General features: G+C 51.9%; 1 protein-coding gene across 4 annotated transcripts; it reads left to right on the top strand.

Annotated features, from left to right (window-relative positions):
* The first annotated feature begins 9,315 nt into the window (after nucleotides 1–9,315).
* Nucleotides 9,316–22,685, top strand: ADAR (adenosine deaminase RNA specific). 4 transcript variants are annotated; one of them, XM_032713083.1, is made up of 15 exons: nucleotides 9,316–9,351; nucleotides 11,855–13,345; nucleotides 14,639–14,825; nucleotides 14,906–15,054; nucleotides 15,460–15,601; nucleotides 15,793–16,010; nucleotides 16,236–16,392; nucleotides 17,402–17,573; nucleotides 18,176–18,269; nucleotides 19,598–19,726; nucleotides 19,833–19,966; nucleotides 20,425–20,607; nucleotides 21,028–21,140; nucleotides 21,509–21,636; nucleotides 21,986–22,685. In XM_032713083.1, exons 2-15 carry the CDS (start codon nucleotides 11,919–11,921, stop codon nucleotides 22,332–22,334), a joined length of 3,582 nt encoding a protein of 1,193 aa, XP_032568974.1. In that variant the 5' UTR covers nucleotides 9,316–9,351; nucleotides 11,855–11,918; the 3' UTR covers nucleotides 22,335–22,685. The 4 variants fall into 4 exon arrangements, with proteins under 4 accessions (XP_032568974.1, XP_032568976.1, XP_032568975.1 ...); XM_032713085.1 differs by having other exon boundaries at nucleotides 9,347–11,946; nucleotides 12,057–13,345; nucleotides 21,928–22,685; XM_032713084.1 differs by lacking the exon at nucleotides 9,316–9,351 and adding an exon at nucleotides 9,516–10,183 and having other exon boundaries at nucleotides 21,928–22,282.
* The last annotated feature ends 47 nt before the right edge of the window (nucleotides 22,686–22,732 follow it).

Below are 22,732 nucleotides of genomic sequence, written 5' to 3'. Positions count from 1 at the left end.
GGCACTCCTGCCGCAGGGACCCCTTGCCGAAGTGAAACTCTGCGCTGCGAGGGTTGTGCTGGGTGCAGCTCAGTGGAGCTGATCTGTCCTGTGCATCCCCAGGAAGCAGTTCTGTGCTTCTCCATGTCTGTCTGTGTGCTTTGGGAAGACCCTGGTGAGGGGATACATCTCCATTCCCTTGCAGAGGGATGCTGGGGCTGGGATCACATCTCTGGACTGCCCACGCCAGGAGCTGCTGGGCACTTTGTAAAACCACAGATGCTTGTTTTATGGGAGCAGCAAGGGGTTTTCCAGCCACCTTCTCCCAAAAGGGAGTTTTGGTTCCCATGTGCTTGGGCTGTGGCTGAAGGGGGGAGCATAGGAGGTTGATGGTGTGGCAGATGCTCTGTACCCTAGCTCTGCATTGAGGCTCCCCATGCTCATCCAACTCTGCCCAAACATCAGAGCAACACCCCTCACCTCTAAAGAAATGAGGATAAAAGTTATTTGGGGTGCAAATGGCACAGAACCAACTTTCCCAGAGGAAATGCATTGGTAGAGATAAGGGGAAGCTGGATCCTTCCCACCAAGCACCACTAAATCCAGGCAACAAGTCTTTCTCAGAGCCTGGCAACGCAGCGCCACTGTCTAAGGGACTGGTGCCCCAAAATCCATTCCCATATACGTGGGCCAGGGGGGTGCCAACAGGAACAACTCCCGTGGCTAAGCATGGCTATGATTGTTGTGAAGCCAGTAGAGGAGAAAGAGGAGGAAGGTGGTGTGCAGCAGTTGAATCATGATGAATTGATAAATTGGACTTTTTTGATTTTGAGCTAATACCTCTAAATCCTAAAAATACCTCCAGCAGTCCGGGGGACTCTCTAATAGGTGATTAAGCCCCTGGAGTTTCATTTCCAGTATTAATGGCTTAGTACAGCAGAGCCCTACTGTACAAAGGCAGCTTTAGTTCTGATACTGCCCACGAAGACAAGGCAAAATGCATTCAGGCTTTGTGTGCAGCATGAAATCTGTTTTTAATGGCTCAGGATTAAGGCTTCTCCAAAGAGAAAGGGAGTCATAATCATAAAGTGGATTTCCATCTCCCCATGTCCATTTGCCTTTTGCTTTCCCAGTTCCAGGAGTGAGAAGGAGGGAGACGGTGCCATTGGTGTGAAATTCTGGGCATCTTCACGCAGCCCAGTGCAATGTGTCTGCAGCAGCACCGGAATGTGCATTGCCAGGAGGGGAAGTGCACTTTGGAGAAAAAGAGGGGGGGGAAGGGAATAAAAAAGAAAGTAGCTATTGTTTTGCTCAACGGCTCCTTACAGATAGAAGTTTTTATAAGCAGTGGGAAGCTACTGGCCTTCCACAAGGGAGGGGAAAACCCCAAGCAAACAGCTCCACAAGGCAAGGGTTTGAATCGGCATCTGCCTGCTGGGAGTGAGCAGGATGTGGGAGGCAGCTCTCGGGGGCGAGGGAGGGGCAGGCAGGGAACAGGGGCTTTGGATCAGGCTCTGCCTTTTCACGAAGGCAGGAAAATGCTCTGGCGCTGAGCTACGGCCTCTGCACGCCAGCACTTCCCCAGTCAGGAGCCGGGAGCCTCACTCCCTGTGGAGAAGCTTTTGCTTCCAGCTGGACAACCCAGATCTGCTCCCCAGCTCCTGAACCCAGGAAGAAAAACCTCCAGGAAACCCCCTCCTGTACTTGCTGCAGAGCTAAAATGAGCTGGGGAGCTGTTTCCATCTCAGATGCACTCCTTTTCCAAGGCTGCTCCACTGCTAATTCATCTCCCCAGCCTTGGGATTCCAGGCACCAACAGGCTCATTCGTTACTGTTAATTATCGGTGCAGTGGTGTGAGGTCTGCAGGCCAGATCACGCCTTCCAAGGGGCCTGGGTAACATCAGCCAAACAGCTTGGCTCTGCCAAAACAGCTCCTGGGTCCTCCTGAGCCCAGAAAGGGAGCCCCTGCTCCTTCTCCAGGCCATCCCAGTAGGATTCATTAATCGCTGGAGCCTGTGAGGGTGCCACTTTTGCAGGGTCCCCTGCCTCGTGGTGACAGCAGGGCTGAGGGTCCCCTGCCCAGGGTGACAGCACGGCTGGGGTTGCGTACAAGGGCTGCTGGGTGACTTTTACCTTCTGGGCTTCCGGCTCAGCCGTAGCGTTTGCATATCAGCTTCCTCTTCTCTCCCTGCAATTCCCGGGAACACCCATGAAGGATGCAGCTGCCTGATGAGATGCCAGGCTAGTGTTTAATGGTATTTGTGTCCCTGTGCGTACTAATGGGATGGAAGAAACCACCTCAGTTTCCCACAGCCTGCTGGCCTGGTGCTCGCACTATAAGAAAGGTTTCTCAGCAGGGACTGGCTGGCAAATGACATTTTGCTACTTAAATGGGTATTTTGGGGTTTCCTGCTGGGGAGCAGCAGCTGTGCTAGAGCAACAACAGTCATCACAAGCCAGCTGGTGGCAGGGGCTTTGCTGCAAAACCTGTAGACAAGTTGTCACTTCATCCACGATGATATTTCAATAGAACCAGTGACCCAGGGCCAGGAGTGGGGTCCAGTTCCTTGGTCTGCTGGGGAGAAGCTGTAGGGGGACAGGAGAGCCCACACCAGAGGAAGCTCTCGCACATGTCACAAGGACCAAAGAATTAAACCCATAAATTGGCACTTGAGATGTGGTCAGGTGCTGCAGGGGGTGAGGTTTCACGTCACCACCTAACCTGGAGCAGCCAGTGCAGAGCCTGGTTTCATGGAATCACGAACTGGTTTGGGATGGAAGGGACCTTAAAGCTCATCTCATCCCACCTCCCTGCCATGGGCAGGGACGCCTTCTACTAGACCAGGTTGCTCCAAGCCCCGTCCAACCTGGCCTTGAACACTTCCAGAGACGAGGCAGCCACAGCTTCTCTGGGCAACATGTGCCAGGGCCTCACCACTCTCCCAGGGAGCAATTTTCCCCAGTATCCCATCTAATACTGCCCTCTGTCAATGGGGCATTCCCCTTTGTTCCCTCCCATGTCCAAATTCCCTCTCCAGCTCTCTTGGAGTACCTTTAGGCATCAGAAGGGGCTCTAAGGTCTCCCCAGAGCCTTCTCTTCTTCAGGCTGAACTCCCATTCTGTCTCCATAGCAGAGGGGCACCAGCCCTGGGAGCACCTCCATGGCTTCCTCTCGATTCTCTCAAGCAGCTCCATGTTCTTATGTTGGGGCCCCAGAGCTGGACACAGCCCTGCAGGGGAGGGTCTCCAACCCATGCAAGGTTTTGGACCTCCATTCAACACTTAAGAGGCAAAAAGCAGAGAAGTCATTTTACTGCAAATGAAGTTGAGTTCTTTTCTATTTGAAAAATAACTGGATTTGGGTGAGAAGCAGTGAGCAGTTCCCAAGGGAGGTCAGGCACAGTCACAGAAATCCCCATGAAGTCTCAACTACTTCAGATAATCCCACCCAAGCCCTTTGCTGCAGCTTGGTGTGCAACAGACACTGCCATGACTCCATCCTGCTCATGCTGCCTCAAAGAAAGTTGTAGGAGCTGGAGGCTGCCCCTTTTCCCAGGTGCGGAAGAGGCACTGTCAGGCTTGCATGATTCCCTGTGGCTCCTCTCTTCCCTCCATGCCAAGCTGCACTGGCACAGGGCCAGGGAGGATGTTGCTTGCTCTAAAGCTGGCACTGAATGTTGGTTGAGAGCAACAGGTTTTGTACTAATTAAAGACGAATCAATTAGGCTGTAAGATATTCAGTCACTTGGTGCTTCTGACTATTTTTTCCTGCTCCTTCTCTTTTTTCCTTAATATGCTGCTGCTGCCTCCAGGGAAGCCATGAAAAGAAGCAAGACACATTCCAGTTTCTTGCTTTCTTTTAGATTAAAAAAATACTGTTTGGGAGGAAATCTGTGCCAGGCTGACCAATTACAGTGCTGTACATGCCCCCATGATCTGCAGCCGGCATCTCCTCTGCCATCCATCACTCCCTCCAGCCAGCCTCCTGCATCTCCAGCAGCACATGGTGCTGGCTCTGGCAGCAGTTCAGTTTGTGCTGCATGAAAAAAGAAATCTGCAGTGAATAAAGAAAAAGCAGCGAAGGAGGTGTAATGGGATCCCGTGGGAGGCACGAAGGAGTCCTACACGCGAGGAAGCCCTTTGGAGACCCAGCTGTGCCAGGTTTTCCCCTGTGAGACGGTCCATTAGAGTCTCTCTGTGCTCAATAACACATAAATCAGGAGGAGCAGAGAACAGCAGCCGCTGCCTCGGGCAGCCTCCAGTTAGCCAAGTGCTGACCTTGAAGAAAACAGGGGCTTTAGCAAGTACCACAAATGACACAGGCGAAAATCAGGCACTGGTGTGGTGAGGAGTGGCAGGGGAGCAGGGGGGGAAAGCCCTGTCTGGGATGCACAGGATACTTTTACCCTCAAGTTGATGATTTTCCCACCTATGGCTCTGCCTCGGGGATGGATTATGAAATCCTTTCAATTTGTCTGAGCACATGATAAAGCCCTCTTGCAGATAAATCAGATTTAATATTAAATATGAAAGGGCAAAAAGGGGAACCTGGGCTTAGATGACGATGTAAAGGTCACAGGAGGGAGTATTAATGCCATGTCAACTGACACATATTAGGAAGATCTTTGAATTCCGGCTTTAGGGAGGATTCATTAATTCAACTGATTCACTCCCTGGGAACCACATCAGATGTGCCAACTCAGAGCAGTGACAGGAAACCCCTTCTCCTTGCTGGTCCCCCTCCAAGAACAAGCTCTGAGAGGTGCTGCGTGGCTCGTGGTCTGTCCAGGGTCCCCCCTATCCCTGTCTGACCCCCTGCAGCAATGCTTTGGCCATCACCCAAGAGTCGACACCTTGGTAAGGGAGGGGCTGACCAGCCTGGAGTCCAGACAGATACAGTGTCTGATGTGTGCTTTGAGCGGCCAGTCTTCCCACAGCCCCTCTCTGAGCCAGAGGAGCCACTGGTCATTGTGGAAGGGAGGAGCCACCAAAGGGTAGTTTTGGCCGCATAGATGCTGCCATGGCTCTAAAACCACGTGGAAAGAGCCCCTGAGCATCCAAGAGCTCGGGGTGAAGGCCATGCTCACGAGGCACCTCCTGCCACACAGGTGGCTGTGCTGCAGTCTGCCTTCTCCTGCCTTTTTAGCAAGGGTACGTTTTGTACCAGCCAGAATAAAACCGTGCTGCTTCCCACCGCTGCAGCTGCCGTGGGAGTCAGCATGCCGGCTCCTTCTCCTGCTGCAGCTGTGTCAACCCCACCTGCCCTCCCCTGCCGGGCTGCAGCTTCCAGCAAAAGACAAAGGCCGTGGGAGCACAGTGTCCATCCCTGGAGCACACTGGTGCCCGAGGGGGATAAGCATCGAATAGACAAAGGTGCCAGGAATCTCCTCTTCCCCTCTGCTCTGCAGTGGGAGCTCTCAGGATGAGTAATCCCTGCTGACATCTCGGGAGCACAGACATGGCAGCTCTGGGGCTGTACCAGAGCTCAGGTTCACTCCACTCAGAACAGCGAGGCAAAAGTTTGTGCAATTCCCTGGATAGCTCTGCTGCTTCCCCAGCTGGGAACCTGACTGTTGGGAGCAAGAGAGGGCAAAGCAGGGGGAGAAGTCCCTTTCTGGAAAGCAGCCCCTTGCTGTGGAGGTGACAGGCTCAGGATGGGGCAGCACCTCCTGTGCTGCTCCTCCTGCTCCATGTTTATAGCTAAAATAAAAATCCATTGGAAGAAAATAAACCTTTTTCCCCCTCCAAGGGGAACTGATGCTCTGGATTTATGGAGATTTTCCACATCAGTTCCCAGCTGTGTCCGCAGCCAGAGAGGAGAAAGTGCAATGCTTGGAAGGACGTGGAAACCAGCTCAGCCCAATTCCTCACTCCACACAGAAAGAGCCTGGAGTGCTTGACAGGCACTTCTGCAGGGAGGCCAAACCCTAATTGCACCTCTTGCCTGTGGTGTGAGAGCAGAGCTTGGCCCTAGGGCGGAGGGGAGTAGGCACCGACAGGGTCCATGATACAGCACCACTCCCAGGGCTGCCGTCCCTTAGAAACCCCTGTCAGCTAATCAAGGACTGCGAATCTCTCGTGTAGGAACAGGCTGCCTCCAAGAGTGAGAAAGTGATATTTTAGAGCATCTAATAAAAGAGTTTAAAATGAAACTGTGGAACAATAGCCTGAGCTGAGAGCCAGCATCAGAGCAGAAAGTCAGGCGGGGGAGCTGTGTCACAATTTATTTCCTCTCCTTTCCTTTCCTAAGAGGGAAGCAAAACAAAGCAGACACCTGAGGCATCTCTGGCTGACACTGGAGATTTAGTGAATACTGCCATCCCGCGGGGAAGCCTCTGCTCAGCCCCGGGGAAAATCATCCTCTGCCAAAATCAGCAGAGCAGCCTCATGTAAGCTGGTGATCAGCTCCTTATCTCCAGCACAAACCATGCTGTTTTCCCGTGGCTGTGATGTCCAGAGGGTGCTGGAGCTTCCAGCAAAGCCAAGTAGATGCTGTGGCTGTGTTAATGCTGGGCCTTCAGCAGCTGGAGGTCTCCCATCTCCCAGCCCCTTTCCATGGAAAAAGGTTGGGAGTCTGCCCAGTTTTCCAGAAAGGAGAACAGAGAATGAGCTCATATGGATGAAGTGGCTGTTTGTCACATTGAGGGTGTTGCAATTCAAGAGGACACATGACTTCACAGGCAGCCTCTGTCACACTGAGGAAAGCAGCGCTGGAACCTTCCCATCCCACCCTCACACAGGCCAGGATGAATCACAGCCACCCAGGCTGGGGCAAAGCCTGGGAGTGATCACCAGAAATTAAAAGGGGGTGAAAAAAAAGGAAAGAACAGATCAAGGAGTCGTTGTCGTGTGCCGTGGAGTTACTTGTGCTTCAGCAAAGTGGGTGGGAGACATTGCTTGTGTGGATTGTGACCCCCATGTTTGACAGGAGGGTTTGTGCTCCCAGATCCTCCAAGGAACAAAGATATGACAGCTTCAGTGGGCATGCTGGGTCCCTTTTTAGGCAAGGAGCCTCCCCATTACCAGAAAAAACCCCACACCAAAACCACGCCAGGAAACACAAGCCCCAAAATCTCTAAATCCAGAAATCACCTGAAAAAAAACTCTCCCAAACCCTGAACAATCCACAGCTTCAGCTTCAGAAAAGCATCACTGAATGTGAGCAGCAGATGAGCCTGGCAATTCTGGGGCCTGACTCACCATTTCTGCACCCTGCTGTGACCCCAGGATCACTGAAACACCTTTGGAATGCTGCAGTGAAGAGGCCATGGTGGGAGCAGGGGCCCCACCTGAAGGCACACACAAGCTACCATTCCACTGGACACACAGACCAGGGTCCTCTGAGGAGTTTGTCTTCGTGTGTTTTGCCCATTCATAGGCAAGTGTAGGCAGATGGACCCCTAAAATTCATCCAGACCCCTAAAATTCATCCAGACTCTGTGCCCATCCCTGCCAGCTCCCCTCCACACCCACCACACTCGCAGAGGAGGGTCTGGGGGCTCACAGATGATGGTCCCAGATGTGACAATTGCTCATTGGTTGTTATAGAATCATGGAATTGTTGAGGTTGGAAAAGATCATTGAGATGTTGCCTAAATCAGAGAAATAATTCTCTGGACAATTTTGAGTATAGAAAGGTAGAAAGCAGCTCTTTAATTGTGGTGCCTTTGGTGCACAAAATATATTGCACATACAACAGTATAGGCCTTTACAATTTTTATAATATCTAATTATAATATCTGGGCATTACCTCATTAGATACACCCATTTCCAAAACTGTTCCTCCCTTTGTCCCACCCTCACCACACCTCCCAAATTTGGGTTGGTGGTCGTAAAATGACCACCCCTTCATCCCCATCCTCCTCCTCATCTCTGTCCTTCTTAGAACAGCTTCAAGGCTTCAGAGTAGTTTTGACTTGGTTATATTCAATGGTGTAACCCTGTTACATCCTATTATGTCTTATTCTGAGTATATTTTCTACAGATAAGATGTTTTTCACCTTGCTAAAATCTTTGTCTGTTGGAATTCTTGACAAGAAATGTTTAACAACACTTTAGGAATCTAATACAAAGGTGAGATACTGAAAGAGCTATACTAAAATTTTATATAATATAGAGTTTAAGGCATCAGAGCCCAGCTGTTACCCCAGCACTGCCAAGGCCACCACTAAACCACATCCCCAGTTACCACATCCATACCTTTTTTGAACACTTACAGGGATGGTGGCTCCACCACTGCCCCAAGCAGCCTGCTCCAGTGCCTGAACACCCCTTCCACGAAGAAATTTTCCCTAATATCTAATCTAAACCTCCCCTGGTCTTGTTACCTGGGAGAAGAACCCACCCCACCACGGCTGGTCCAGACGTGCATCTGAAAGCTTGGCTCCCAAGCCTTCTGGTTTAAGAATAATCCATACCCACAGGCACAGGTACCACTGTGCCCAAGGTGCTGCTCCAAGCCACTGGCAGCCTCTGAGCCACGGGAGCCCGGCAGTGCCTGTGCCAGATAGGAAATGACACACGGCAGACAGGGACAATCTGTTCTCTGACGGTAGTTTTCTAACTCACACGATCTCGTTTGGAATGTGTTCGCCTGGGAAAGGGAGGATCCACCGGCAGCAGAGTCCACGCCTGGTTTGGGGCTGGGGAAGGGAATTGTCTCCGTCCGCCTAGAAGGAACCTGGGACAGGGTGGGACATGACCCGGGGCACTTCTAGCACTAAAAAGCATGCATAAAAACGGGGGTGACAGCAGTCGGACGGGAAACGGGGAGCCTGTGGAAAAAAGAGGAGCCCCACACTGGGAAAGGAGAGACTCTGGTGGGGACCACAGGGGGATGGGGGAGCCCCGACGGGGAAGAGGGGGTCCAAAGGACACACGGCAGACAGAGGGCCCACAGAGAATGGGGGTTCCACGGGTCACGGAGGGGCCTATGTAGGAGGGGAAACCCCGCAGGCCCCGCGGTACCGAGGGCCAATGGGGAGCAACGGGAGAAAGGGGGAGAAGGGGGGGGGGGGAGAGAGAGATACTTGCTGCGCATGCGCAGTAGGGCCTATGCGCGCCGCCGCCTCGGCGGAGCGCTCCTATAGCGTAGGCGATACCTCGGGACACAGCGGAAGCGGCGCTTCCCCCAAGCCGGAGGAAGGGGATGCGGTTGTGCCGTCTCTCCCACAGCGGAGCGCCCGAGCCGGGCCCCACTGGGACGGCGGCGCCGGCACCGCCAAGCGCTGCCCTGGTCAAACATGGCGGCCGCGCTTTGCCCCCAGTCAAGATGGCGCCCGCGCGGCTCCCTCCGCACTTTGCGCAGGCGCGGGGGTAAGTGTTCGTCATCACCGTGCGCCGGCAGCGGCGGCAGCGGCGGCAGCCGCGGGGTAAGGGGGCGCGGGGGGGAGGGGCGGCCTCGGGCCCCGCCGGAATCTCGAGGGGTCCTCCTGGATCCTTCCTGGTCCCTAACGTCTCTACTGCCCGCGGTGTGTCCTGCAGCGGCCACCAGGCCTGATGAGGCGGCGGGACTAGGCCGCGTTGCAGCCTCGCGCGTGAGCGGCCCCGCGGGCTTCCGGAACGCGGCGGGACCGTGTCCCGGCTGTCCAGGGGGCTCTGCCGGGCTCGAGCTCCGTGGGGCGGAACGCGCGGAATAAATCGCTCCCCTCGAATCCCGGCTCTCGGTGCTCGCCGTCCCTCCCGTGCGCGGTGCCGTCCGGGCGAGCCCCTCGTCACTCCTTCGGCCCTCAGGGGGACGGAGTGTGACCCGGGTGTGAGTGGCACCCGCCCTGCGCGGTCCCCGGGGTCTCCCTTGGGGCTGCAGCTGAAGGTGACGGCTGTTCCCGCAGCCCTTCTCTCCGAGCCGCCCCCCTTGTGCCGACCGGGACCCCACGAGTGCCGGGGCTGCCTCTCCCAGGCGCCGGGAGAAAGAGCTGCCCCACGGGGTTCGCCTTCCCGTCCCAGGTTCCGGCGCTGAGAAGGAATCTCATGAGCGCTCTCAAAGCCAGGCGGTGTCTGAGAAAGCCCGAAACTCGGCCAGTCCCCGCTGCGAGCGCCTTGGGCGGGGCTGCTGCGGGAAACGAAACCGAAATGGGCCTCACAGCCATCTTCGGCGGTTGCCCGGCGCCGCCTCCCCTCGTCGGCACACCTGCGGGTGGGGGTTTCTTTTTTTTTCCCTCTTTATTTTCTCATAAAATAATTTGGCGTGCGGATGAGACTGAGGTAAGAGAGTTTTTTTCCAAACCCCTCTTCCTGCCCTTCACTCGGAGAGCACTTGTAAAACGAGGTCACTGAGCAGGGGCTCCCCCCGAGTTGGGGAGGAAGGAACCCGGCTCCCCGTGTTTATTGGAAAATAAGTCCCATGGTGGCAGCCGAGTGAGGCGGTTTAGTGAAAGGGAAATTTGAATTGGCCTCGGGGTATGTTTGGTGAAGACGGGGAGCTTTATAAAGATGGGACTGGCACAGGAAGAACTGTCTTTGTGACGATGGGTCATGAGGGAGCAGGCAGGTCATGAGGGAGCAGGCAGGATGGGCCCTGTCTCGTGCTCCATGTCTTTATCCTCTCAGTTTCACAGCCAGCTGTTGTCAAAGAATTGGAATATATGCTGTGCTGGGTTCCTTATTTTTAAAAAGCATATTGAAAGTTTAGTCTAATGTCCTGCACCCTGGGGGAGCGGCACAGCTGTGTGCGATAGGAGTGGAACTTGGGTTGCAGTCCAAAAAAACTGTTGCCAGCTGCACACCTGTCCCAATTTCTGTACATGTTATCTGCGTGTGTAGTGTGATGCTTTACCTCCGCAGGTCACCTAGTGCCCAAGGAGAAAAAGACACTTGGGGTTTCAGACTCCTTTGGCCAGGAGTCTGAAAATTATTGTTAGCCTGTTGCAGCTCTGCTGTCTGACCACGTGAGCTGCTCCAGTTCACCTCCTCGTGCTTCTGTCTGTTTCTCAGGTTGCAAAGCACGTGTGAGATTCTACTCTCCCTCAGGGCAGAGAGGGAGTGGAGCTCACTGTGTTTGGGAAGCGCATCTTGAACATCACGTGCTGGAATCTCGTCCAACAGAAGCAGAGGGTCACTCTTGGCAAAGTTGCTTCTCATGGTTGACTTCACCTGCTGGTGCTATGCTGGGCAGACAGAGTTTGCTGTTTATGTTTGCAGGAATAATTTAAGACTCCTAGAAAAGTAGAAAACAGGCTTGTAAGGAGAAGATGCTTGAAATGCCTCAGTGTCAGGGAAGCTGTTTAAACTGCGTTTTTGGAATCCTGTAGTTGTGTAACTATCACCAAATGTGATGAAGGAAACTTATCCAGCACCGATTTGATGTGATTAAGTGACACTTCTTTATTACAGCGCTGGGAACACGGGGGAATCAGCTCCTCCTAAACGTGTTCTCCCAACAACAAAATTTGTACAGTTTATATACTTTATAGTTACATAAGTTTCTATTCTTCTATTTCTTTTTATACTTGTCATGCCTAACTAAGTTCTGTTCTTCTATTTAGTTATATAGTAGTTATGGTCCAGCTGCTCCACTCTTAAATCTAATGAAATGATGACGAAATGAATGAAAATCTTTGAAATGATTGGTTCTTTCAGGTATATAGCGTTATTCTACAACAATCGTTGGTCTATGCTATTTAGCTATACTAGCTGGGATAGGCAGTGTCCAGACCAAGACAGGGAGAGTGTAGGGGACTTCAAAGCCACTTTGTATGGTCCAGTGAGATTCCTGTGGTTCCATTCTTTCAAACACAACACCCCTAACAATTCTGGTGCACTGTGCTTCTCTACCTTTAATCACAAATACTTCTTTTATGTTATCAAATCTTGATTATTTTGTCAAACTGTTTGCAACACAACTGCATCCTGAGTTGCTGCATTTTATCTCCTCAGGGCAGGCAGCTCCACTCCTGGCGTGCCAGCAGCCCGGGTCCCCCGCGTGTCCCAGCGGAGCGCTATGATCAGAGGTGCTGGGCGAGGCAGAGGCTCGTATCTGACTCGGGCAAGGCATAACCACCCCGGCACTACGCGAGGTTTTTATAACCACCCTTGTACCCCACAAGAAACTAACCAGGGCACCTTTTTGCACCAGCAGTTCCTGACGGAGCAGGACACTGCGGTCTGCCCGCTGCAGGGGCAGGGACCACACGAGGAGGCTGTGGCACCGGCTCCTGCAGGGACACATCGGCCTGGCCGCGGCAGGGCAGGGGGCTGGAGGTTCTCTAGTCAGCGGCAATACCGTGGGAATTCACCACGGTTTTGCCCTCCACGGCACTGTCATCAGGAGAACCCAGGGAGAGACTCTGACACTATCAGGCTGAATTTCCAGAGACTGTCTCTTGCCAGGCAAGACTGCGAACAAGAAATTCTGACTATTTTCAGGCAGCTCGGGGAGGGAAGGACTTGCACAGTTCATGATCTCACACACAAACTTAAAACTCAAAAGAAAGAGGTCAACCGCATTTTGTATAAGCTCCTCAGAGAAGGCAAGTTGCACAAGGGGGGAGAGACGCCACCGCTGTGGAGGATTGCCAGCCCCAGCTCAGGGAGAGAAAGAAACCCTGCTGACCACAGTGCTGGCTGCACAGATCCAGCTTGTGAAAGCAGAGGAGGAGAGAGGAGCACACTTGGCTCAGGAGACACAGAGATGGCTGAGACGAAGGAGAAAATCTGCAACTACTTGTTCAGCGTGCCAGAAACAACGGCACTCAACCTTGCCAAAAACATTGGGTTTTCGAGGGCCAAGGACGTTAATGCATTTCTCAGTGCTCTGGAAAAGCTGGGAGATGTCCACAAGCAGAACACAACCCCCCCACGGTGGTCCCTGACAGACAGGAAACGTGAGAGGATGCAGATGAGGCTGAAGGCCAGCACATTAATACAGAAGGTGAATCCCACACCTCCTGAGTCGGGTCCTCCCCCTTCCTCTGTCCCTGTGTGTCCCCAGGAGGTGACAGCAGCTTTGCCAGCAGCGATGGCATCAAAAGCAGAAAGTGTAGAAAATGGACAACAGCCTTTGGGGCAGCCTGGTCAGGGCAATGGCAGTGACACGAGAGCGGACACGGCTGAGGACACCAAGCCTGAGTTCTCCAGTTTGAGTAATTATGATAACTCGGAAAACGGCAAGTGGACCACGGATGATATCCCAGATAATCTGAACACTATCAACAAGCAGCCTGACAAGTCAAAATGCGTCATGAATTCTCAGTCTTCCCCCAGTTATGCTGCCCAGTTTGAAGCCGCTTTGCCATGTACGCCCGTAGAGAAATTGATGGCTTGTCAGGAGAAGAACCCAGTGAGTGGCCTTACTGAATATTCCCAGTACACGTACCAGCACTGTGAGTTCATCATGCTGGAGCAGAGTGGACCCTCTCATGAGCCACGGTAAGAAAATGTCCTACCTTTTCTGAGCTCTTTTTGCTTAAGATGATCTGACTTCAACTAAGTTCACCTTCTCAGCTCTGTCCTGAAGGGCCTGCTCATTCGTGTTTCTTTCATTTCAGAAGGATTAGCCTCGTTGATTCCTTGCATCAGCTTAAGAAATAAAACAAGGCTAAAATTTAACCCGAGGTAGCCCAGTTTTGGCAATCCAGCACCTCATCCTAAGTAGTGAAGATGGGATTCATCTCTTCACTAGGTCCCATCTCATTTAATTACTTGCCTTCAATTTGATCGTATAGAGGGAAACTGGTATTTCTGAGCTGTCTCTCAAGATGTTCTCACCCTAGAAATGGTATAAAAAGAGCTCAGAACAAAGTGTTTGGGTGTAGATGTCCTGGGTTAGCCAAAGTGGCCCCGCTCTGAACGTTTCTGTGGTGTAGCAGGTCAGAGCAGATTCTGGGAGCCAAGCACATATAGCATGGCACTAGAGTTGGTGGAGTCAGTCTCTAGAGTCCTGCTTTCCCTTGCAGAATCATGGCTGTTCTGGAGCACCAGGGAGAGGTGAAAAGCACCATATGTGCTATGCTGGAATATGTCAATAGATCCACTAGACAGGAAAATTGCCCTCATTTCTAAAGACAGAGTCTCAGGGGTTTGTTGTTTCAGTTTTAAGGAGGGATCTGAATGGATTCAGCCCAATAAGCCTTCTCTAGATCTGGTTAGATCCATTCTCCTTGGAAGCAGGTTTCCAGGGCTGGAGGACAGAAGATAAACTTTGTTAGAGTTCACGGGAAGGAGAGGGACAGAAATGTCAAAGACGAGAGGTTTATGTGAGGCAGCACCTCTCTGAGATGGTGTGAATGCCCTGGGTAGCCAGGGAGAATGCCAGAGGGAGGAGTGACCCTGAATGACCAGGTGCAGATGAAACAGTACAGGCTGCTTTCGAGCTTTCTTATTACTGGGCAGGAGCCACAACAGAACTACTGTCTGCATACAGCCATTACCTGTTCCTGACACTTGTGGAACAAGGCAATTCCTCCTGTTCCTTCAGAACAAAACCTGGAGCTGTTCCTCTGTCATGAACAGCACTGGAAATGTGATGAAACGAGGCTCAGATGCAGCGCTGTTGGCGTACCCTTGGTGTTTGCCTTCTGCACACGGCTGCCTGGGTTTGGTCTTCCAGTCAGGAGCTGGCTGTTCCTCCTCCCTTCAGTTCCAAGAGCAGCCTACTTGCCTGCTCTGAGAAGACCACACTTTTGCCTCTCGATTTACTTCTTTGGTTTTCTCTTTTTAAAGGTTTAAGTTCCAGGCAGTGATCAATGGGCGCCAATTCCCACCAGCAGAAGCAGGGAGCAAAAAACTGGCTAAACAGGAGGCAGCAGCCAATGCCATGAAGGTCCTGATGAGTGAAGCGGAGAATGGAAGGCCCAGTGGGATTAAATGTGAGGAGCCGCTTCCCTCCGACAGCTCAGAACTGGAGTTGGTAAGTCCTGTTTTCTTTACCTTGTGAGGCTGCTCAGGCAATGTTTAGTCTGAGACTGGTTTCCTCTGTCTACTTTGCAGCCAGAGCCAGAGCTGTCATCTGCAGCAGCTCCCCTCAGCCTGCTTCCTGGGAAGCACCCTATCAGCATATTGATGGAGTATGGACAAAAGTCAGGGAACGTAATTGAGTTCCAGCTGCTGTCTCAGGAAGGCCCACCTCATGATCCTAGGTATGGCATATTCTTGTCAGCTTTGGGGGAGGATGGAAACTCTTTCTTCACTATCCTTACCCTTCAGCATGCTACCCTCGTTCTTGGACTTGTCACTGACCTAGCTGAGTGCTCCTCTTATCCAAGGATTCTGGGCATGGCTCCTCCAAGACATCTGCCTCCAGAAGGAGACCCAAAGCAATGCCCTTTCTCAGAGAAAAAATGCTGTTTCTTCTACCAGAGCAGAAGCAGGTTCCAGTCCTGTACCCTACCTGGTGGTGCTCTAGTGGAAGTGTTTAGGGCCATAATAGTAGATTTCAATTGGAGATAAGCCAGAAGGATTTATCTGGAAGTGGGAAAAGGGGATAATAACCAGATTGAGGCACCTATGGTTAACATTTTTCATGTGCTATAATGTCCTGTCAGGTTCAGCTACTGTGTGAAAATGGGTGACCAAATTTTCCCTGCTGTGGTAGGAAACAGCAAGAAGGGAGCAAAGCAAATGGCAGCTGAAGTTGCTGTGAAGATTCTTTCTGGAGAGTCTGTACCCCATGTCTTGCCTGAACAGGTACAAAGAGCTTCTTTATAAGACCCAAGCGTTTTGAGTTGAATGTTCCCCGTCTTTTATTTCCTATTCCACTGGATTTCACCCCAAAAGGTCACATGCTGGCTCTAGCAGAGGTTTGCTGCTGCTCTTAGCCTGCCGTAAATCCAGCTGCTCAGTGTTTAACAACCTTCTCCTGTCTAACTCCACTCTAGCCTGTCACGAAGCCCCACAGTGACCAGTCCGTGCGCAGCTGTGGGCCATGGATTGCCGCTCCAGATGAATCCAAGGTGGTGAAAGCAAAGGGTGTTGGGGAGCTCATCAAATATCTTAATGTCAATCCTGTCAGTGGCCTGCTGGAATATGCCCGCTCCAATGGGTTTGCTGCAGAGTTCAAACTCATTGACCAGTCAGGACCTCCCCATGACCCCAAGTAAGTAGCTGCACCTGCCCGGGAGGAAATTTTGCACTGCTGCTGTTGTCCTGGAGAAAAGACAGAAAGATCAAAATTGCAGTTTGAGATGGCAACAGGGCAAGCTGCTGCCTCTACCAAACCTTATGACTGGATGACAATAAGCTCCCTCCACTCCCCTCCTCTCTCCACTGAGAGAATTTAAAAACCAGACTCAAATGCACAGGTTTCTTGGTTTCTTCATAGGTTTGTCTATCAGGCGAAGGTTGGAGGCCGCTGGTTCCCGGCTGTGACTGCACACAGCAAAAAGCAGGGCAAGCAGGAGGCAGCGGATGCAGCGCTGCGAGTCCTGATCGGGGAGTCGGAGAAGGTGGAGCGCATGGAAGGGATGAACATCACTGAGGTAAATCTTCTGCCACAGGTGGGACTGTGTTTGTAGCCCTGCCTGTCCTCCTCCCTTCAGTCCAGCAGAAAAGTGCCTTCAAAATCAACTGTGATGTCTTTGTTCTCTGCAACTGTAGATAAGCTGATGTGGTTTTCCTGAAGTGGGTTAGATGTTTCCTCAGGGCACAGGCCTATCCTTCCGTCCTACTGGCTTCTGCTTTAGGGCTAAATTATCATCAAATTCTTCCTCCAGCTACTCAAGTGTGTTCCTGTGGTAGAGTAGGAACATGCTCATTTTTAATTATGTGACTTTTTTTATTACTTTCAAACTCCTTCGTGCTGCTTTAAAAATGGTGTGTCAGCCCATAAAGACTCATGTATCAGATAACATAAGCAAAACTGTCCGTTGTGTCAGGATGGCTTGTCCCAAACCTGGGCTGCTTTAAATCGCCCTTAGAGCATTGTGATCTCTGAAAAGCCGCATTCCAGCCGACACAGCTGAGCACAGCAACTGGGGCTCTAAATAGCAAAGCCATCAGGGAAAATTTTGTCAGTCAGCAGTGCTGGAGGAGGTGAGTCCATCTGCAATGAGAGTGACTGTGCACTCTCCTCACAGGCGGCCAGAGGAGGAGTTCCTCCAAAGCCAGGAGCAGATTTCCTTGGCTGAGTCTCTGGGAACAGGCAGGATGGGTTTGTTGCTTTGCGCTGTGGATTTTCCCTGGCATTCTCGGGGGGCCATTCCTCAACCTGTGCCTCTTGCTGCCAGGAAGACAGCTTGCTGCTGTCTCTGATGTGGCCAGAGCAGAACTGAAAGCCTTGGACGAGGTTTTCCTAGAAATACCCAAAAGAAGTTCACGCATCCCTTGACACAGAAGTGTCTGTGTAACAGCTCCAAACTGCACTGCCCAAAGCTCGTGTTTTCTGCGTTCTGTCCTCTCCTTGGAAAGCTGCACTGTGGGTTAGTTACTCCTTGAGCTGTGGTGTTGTGTGGCCTGCTCATGATCTGTGGTGGTGTGTCCCCACCCCAGCTCCCTGTGAGTGGCAGCACCCTGCACGATCAGATGGCCATGCTGAGCCACCAGCGCTTCAACAGCCTCACCGCTCGCATCCAGCACAGTCTGCTCGGGCGCAAGATCCTGGCTGCCATCATCATGAGGAGAGCAAATAAGGGCTTGGGAGTGGTGGTCAGCATTGGAACAGGTATGAACAGCTTCCTCCAGCACACTCTGAACTCTCATTTCCGTGCAAGATTTCCTGTCAGCCACGGCTCAGAAATGGCTGTGGCTGTGAGCCTCTTCAGAGAGGGCACAAAATGTTCCTGGGGCTCAAGTGGTGTCACAAGCGATCTAGTTAAAGAGAGAGAACAAAGCAAATGTGCCTGCAGCTGTATTGCTCTTAATCTTCACTTGCATTGCTGCATGCTAGTCTGTGCATCAGAGCGTGGATTCCTCGTGTGGTACAGCACACGATCCCTCAGCTTCTCACAGCTGCATGTACCTTATCTCCCTCCCTACTTAGCTGCCAGCCTTCTACCAGGAGTGGTGGGCTGCAAAGCCCTCATGAAGGGTCAGTGCCCCTGAACCTGTGGCACTTTTAGTCTGTCTGTCCCTAAAGTAGTGTGTGCTTTTTTTCCCTTTATTTTCCTAACTGCTTGGATCGAGATAATGATTTAATAGCCAGGGTGCTGCTGCTGCTCAAGAGCCCAGAGAAGTAAGACTTGACGCAAGATGAACCTCTCCCTCTGTCTCTGAAGCTGTGTCTTGACTTTGACACTTGCCCTGTTATTTATTTATTTATTTCAGGTAATCGTTGTGTGAAAGGAGAAGAGCTGAGCTTGAAGGGGGAGACAGTAAATGATTGTCATGCAGAAATCATTTCTCGAAGAGGCTTTGTGAGGTGAGAAAAGAGGAAATCCAGAGGAAATGGAGAGGCCTACCAGGAGATGCTGACCCATTCTGGAGGGGTGAAGCTGAAACAGTTCCTTGCTGCACTGAGAGGTGCTGTGATCCTCCGACACTGTTTATCCATGTGTTGTTGAAAAGAGGGAGGTTATTTCTGATAAGAAGGGGCCATGCCTGAGTGGTGCCCAAATTAGTACTGAATAGGAGAATTGCCAGGAGCCCAAGGACTGCATCCGAAGTTATTAAAATAGAGCCTCCTGCTGAGGCTGCTGGACCATCGTGCAGGGTGCTCTCCAGCCTCAGCACAGCTCCCACCACCAGCCAAGCACTGCAGGCTGGGTCCTCTCCTGGCCTTTCTGGGTCTGGGTATAGAAGGATTCAGGAAAACATACTGCATCTGTTTGCCTTGATAAGTCAGCAGTCCTTTTTCAGAGGCTGTAAAGGGTTTTCCCAACTAAACTGCACAGTTGTCTTCTCTGTATAAACATTCACTGTGACACTTAGTTTTTAAAAACTGAAGTGAGATGAAGCTGGACTGCCTGTTCAATGTTTGCCCTTCAGTTCTGAACAGCAAAGCCAGCTGCTTCTTTCAAGCCTTCGTGAGCTGCCGCTGTGCTCTGCATTCCTCAGCAAGGGAAAGTGTTGAGGGCAGGTCCCTGGGAAGTGATGAATCAGGATTGTGTCTCACTTAATGTCTGTCTCAGCTGTTAATCTTGACAGCGATGGCTGCTCTGGCATAGCAGAGCCTGTCAACATGCTCCACCTCTCCTTGCAAAATCAGTCCCTGCACAGGCTCTGCTCAAGGACTCTCTAGGAAGCTGCAGTTTTTCTTTAGTCCTTGACACTGTGTTGGAGACCTCAAGGTTTTTCCCTGTCCAGAAGCAGCCGTAAAAGACCCTTATGGGGTCGTGGTAATACCACTTGAGTTCAGCTACCCACAGGGCCATTTAATCTTAACACAAACTTGGTGCTGATTAAAGGTGTTGGTTGAAGACCTTGAAGTCTTCTTCACACTGGGAACAGATGCATGCAAGCAGCAGCCAGCCAGGCTCCTTCCTCTCCTGCCAGTGATTCCCCCTGCTCCCTGGACAGGATACTACTTTTCTACCACTTGTCCTCTTCATGGCAGAAAATCTGCTGGACTTTTTGCCCTTTTTGTGCATCAAGCACTGTTTGCTGGCCTCCCAAGCATCCTTGGCTACAGCTCCTAGTCTCCACTCTCCCATGCAGCAGGAGTGAGGGATGTGGGAACCTGCCTGTTGATTGAAGCACTCCTTGTCTGAGGACCAGAGCAGCTTTTTGACAGGATGGTGTTCTTTTCAGGTTTCTCTACAGTGAGCTGATGAAGTATGACCTGTCTAATCCTTCCTCTGCAGAAGAGAGCATTTTTGAGCCAGCAGGAGGAAAGAGGCTCAGAATAAAGAGCAGTGTTACCTTTCACCTCTATGTCAGGTTTGTGGGGAGGGGTTGGGTGACCTGTGTCAGCAGCACTGTCACCCCCCCTGGCCCTGGCTGTTTCCTGACAGTCAGTGCTAATGGAGGAGGGTTTGTTTTCTAGCACAGCCCCGTGTGGAGACGGAGCCCTCTTTGATAAATCCTGCAGCGACCAGGCGAGCGTGGTGGGGCAGCCCCAGCACCAGCCTCTCTTTGAGAACCCCAAGCAAGGCAAGCTGCGGACCAAGGTGGAGAATGGTGAGTGCAATCACTCCCTGCATGGTGAGATGGCTCCAGTCCTCTCCTCTGAGCCTTTCTGGTGCTCCAGAGCTTCCTTGCCCTTCTCTGTGTGCTCTTGTGGAATCTGAAGCACTCAGGAACCAAAGGAGGTGGGTGGATGGAAGAGCATTATCAGAGTCCCTTCCCTTTCCCAGCTCTGCCCGTTGGAACTGCCACACTTGTGAAATTTGCTTCTGAAGTTTGCTGCAAAACTCCAATGTCTCTGTCCTCTTTTTCAAGCGCTGTTCTATTCTGCTTCAGCCATGCTGAAAATTACTCATGTGTATTCAATACTGAATGCCAGATTGTTCCCCGAACCTGGTGTCAGACTCGGAGGTCACTCTGGGTATCCAGAAGATTCTTGTGCGGTTTCTGATGGGATTTGATTTACTGAATATCTGACTCTGTACAGAAAAGCTTTCTTTTCTCTCGTGCAGGGGAAGGTACCATTCCCGTGGAGTCAAGTGACATTGTGCCCACGTGGGATGGGATCCAGCACGGGGAGCGGTTACGAACCATGTCCTGCAGTGACAAAATCTTGCGCTGGAATATACTTGGCTTGCAAGGGGCACTGCTGTCACACTTCCTGGAGCCAGTTTATCTCAGCTCTGTCACGCTCGGTGCGAGATCCTCTGACCTTTCGGGGGCGGGGTGGTACAACTGGGCTGCAGTGACAAGTCACCTCCCTCCCCTGTGTGATGGCAGAGTTTGTTCGTGGAAGCTGTGGGAGTAACAGACTGAAACATCATTCTTGGCTGAGCTGTTTGGAAGTGAAAAGGGAGTCTGTGGATTTTATGCTGTGGGTGGAGTGGGTTCTGGATTTTTAGGAGGCACATGTGATCTAGGAGAGTGAGACAAAAACTGTATGTTTATGTCTTCAGAGAGAAATGTAGTCTGTAAACCTATGTCTTACACACCCAGGGTACACACAGCTGTGCTGATCCACGTGCCATGGACTTTCAGGAGCCTGTGAGCAGTGCTGTGGCTCTCAGGGCTTGGCTGGTCCATCACCTGTGCCACCTTCACCTCTATCTCCACAGGTTACCTGTACAGTCAGGGTCACTTGACCCGTGCCATCTGCTGCCGCGTGGCGAGGGATGGGAACATACTAAAGGAAAAGCTCCAGGCTCCATATCACATTAACCATCCTGAGGTACTGCAGCTGTGGCACCTCTTCACCCTGTTCCTCTGCCTGTGGGTTCTGGAGTCCCAAGGCGCTCTGCAAGGGGGTCACTAGGCAGCAGTCTTGGGATATCCTGAGTTGGGAGGGACCCACAATGCCTCATCGAGTCCAACTCCTGGCCCTGCACAGGGCAACCCCAAGAACCTTCCCTCTTTGTCACCCCGCAGTTTGGGGGTTACTAGCAATGTCTTGGTCTGGCAGAAAGGAGACCAGAGTTGCCCCTGTAACCTTCAGCTTAGTAAGAACCTCATCCTCAACGCTCTCTGAAGTTTAGGATGAGCTGAGGGATGGAAGGGGCAAGAGGACCAGGTTAAGGAACCCTCCTGGCTCTCCCGCAGGTTGGGCGAGTCAGCGTGTACGACTCTGCCAGGCAGACGGGCAAGACCAAGGAGTCATCGGTGAACTGGTGTCTTGCTGATGCAAGCGAAGTTGAAGTCTTGGATGGCACCAAAGGGAAAGTAGATGGGTAAGAAGAGCCTTTCCTGACACTGCTTTTCTTGCTGAGGAAAGGGGGGCAACTCTGAGGTGGAGAGTACACTCTGCGCTGTTACAGCACCCTACACGTGGGGAGGGCTGGAGGGAGGAATTTCAAACGGACATGAGCAAGCACTCCTGAAGGAAAACAAGAGTTGCCCAGCCTGGGCCCTACCACAGAGCTCTGCTGAGCCCAGAGTTCCCCCATCGTGGGATTTTCCCCAAGCCCTGTGTTCCTTCTGAGTGTCATGTCCCTCATTGCTGCCTGTGTCTTCCTTCTCAGCCCAAAGCTGGAAGTGTCTCGTGTGTCCAAGAGGAAAATGTTCTCCTTGTTCCAGCAGCTGTGTGCCAAGAACAACCGTGAAGACCTGCTTAAGCTCTCTGTGTACTCTGATGCCAAGGAGGCAGCTACGCTGTACCAGGCAGCCAAGCAGTGCTTCTTCAGCACGCTGGAAGAGCTGGGCTATGGCAGCTGGATCCGCAAACCCCAAGAGGAGGAGAATTTCTCTGTCCTTGATACATAGGGAAGCGCCCTGCAAGGGGTGGGAGGTGAATGTACACAGTCTGCACTTGTCCTTCTTCCACCACCACCTTCTTGGAGTGGAGTCAGGAGCGTGCAGCAGTTTCCCCATAGGCCTGGCTGCCTCCTCCCTGACCCTCAGACCTTGCCTTTTTAAAATGTGCATGTAAATGATTCTCCTTTTTTTAAAGTGAGGGCAGGCTCAGTCCCCCTTAGCTTTTGTAGTTTTGTCTCCCCTTTTTTTGTTTTTAAAAGAAGGCACAAGAAACCAAAGGGATTCTCAGACTGTGAGCTTGAAACCTTTGAACCGTACACTGCAGATCCCTCTGGCAGGTTTTGAGGCAAATTTTCTCTTTTGAGGGGAAAAAAAAAACCCAAACAAGCTGCCTGGCTGGCTTTCTCTGTCTCTGTTGGAAGGTGACTGGCAGCCTGGCCAAGCTGGGACACAGGACTGACCTCTGCAAGGCGCAGCAGGACTAGCATAACATTCTCCATTAATAACAAATTTCTGTAGTATTGGCCATGGGTGTGTTGATTTCTGCTGAGGGGAAGAGGGGCCTGGGGTGGG

Source organism: Chiroxiphia lanceolata, chromosome 29 (assembly GCF_009829145.1).
Source record: "Chiroxiphia lanceolata isolate bChiLan1 chromosome 29, bChiLan1.pri, whole genome shotgun sequence".
NCBI classification, from domain to species: domain Eukaryota; kingdom Metazoa; phylum Chordata; class Aves; order Passeriformes; family Pipridae; genus Chiroxiphia; species Chiroxiphia lanceolata.
The sequence above is the reverse complement of the archived record's forward strand: the minus strand, read 5'-3'. Positions and strand labels throughout refer to the sequence as shown.

Excerpts from the sequence above, each read along its gene's own strand:
- ADAR (XM_032713081.1), top strand. Across the intron at positions 15,602-15,792 it reads CCCATGTCTTGCCTGAACAG|CCTGTCACGAAGCCCCACAG; the intron begins GTACAAAGAGCT and ends ACTCCACTCTAG. Across the intron at positions 21,637-21,985 it reads ACCAAAGGGAAAGTAGATGG|CTGTGTGCCAAGAACAACCG; the intron begins GTAAGAAGAGCC and ends TTGTTCCAGCAG.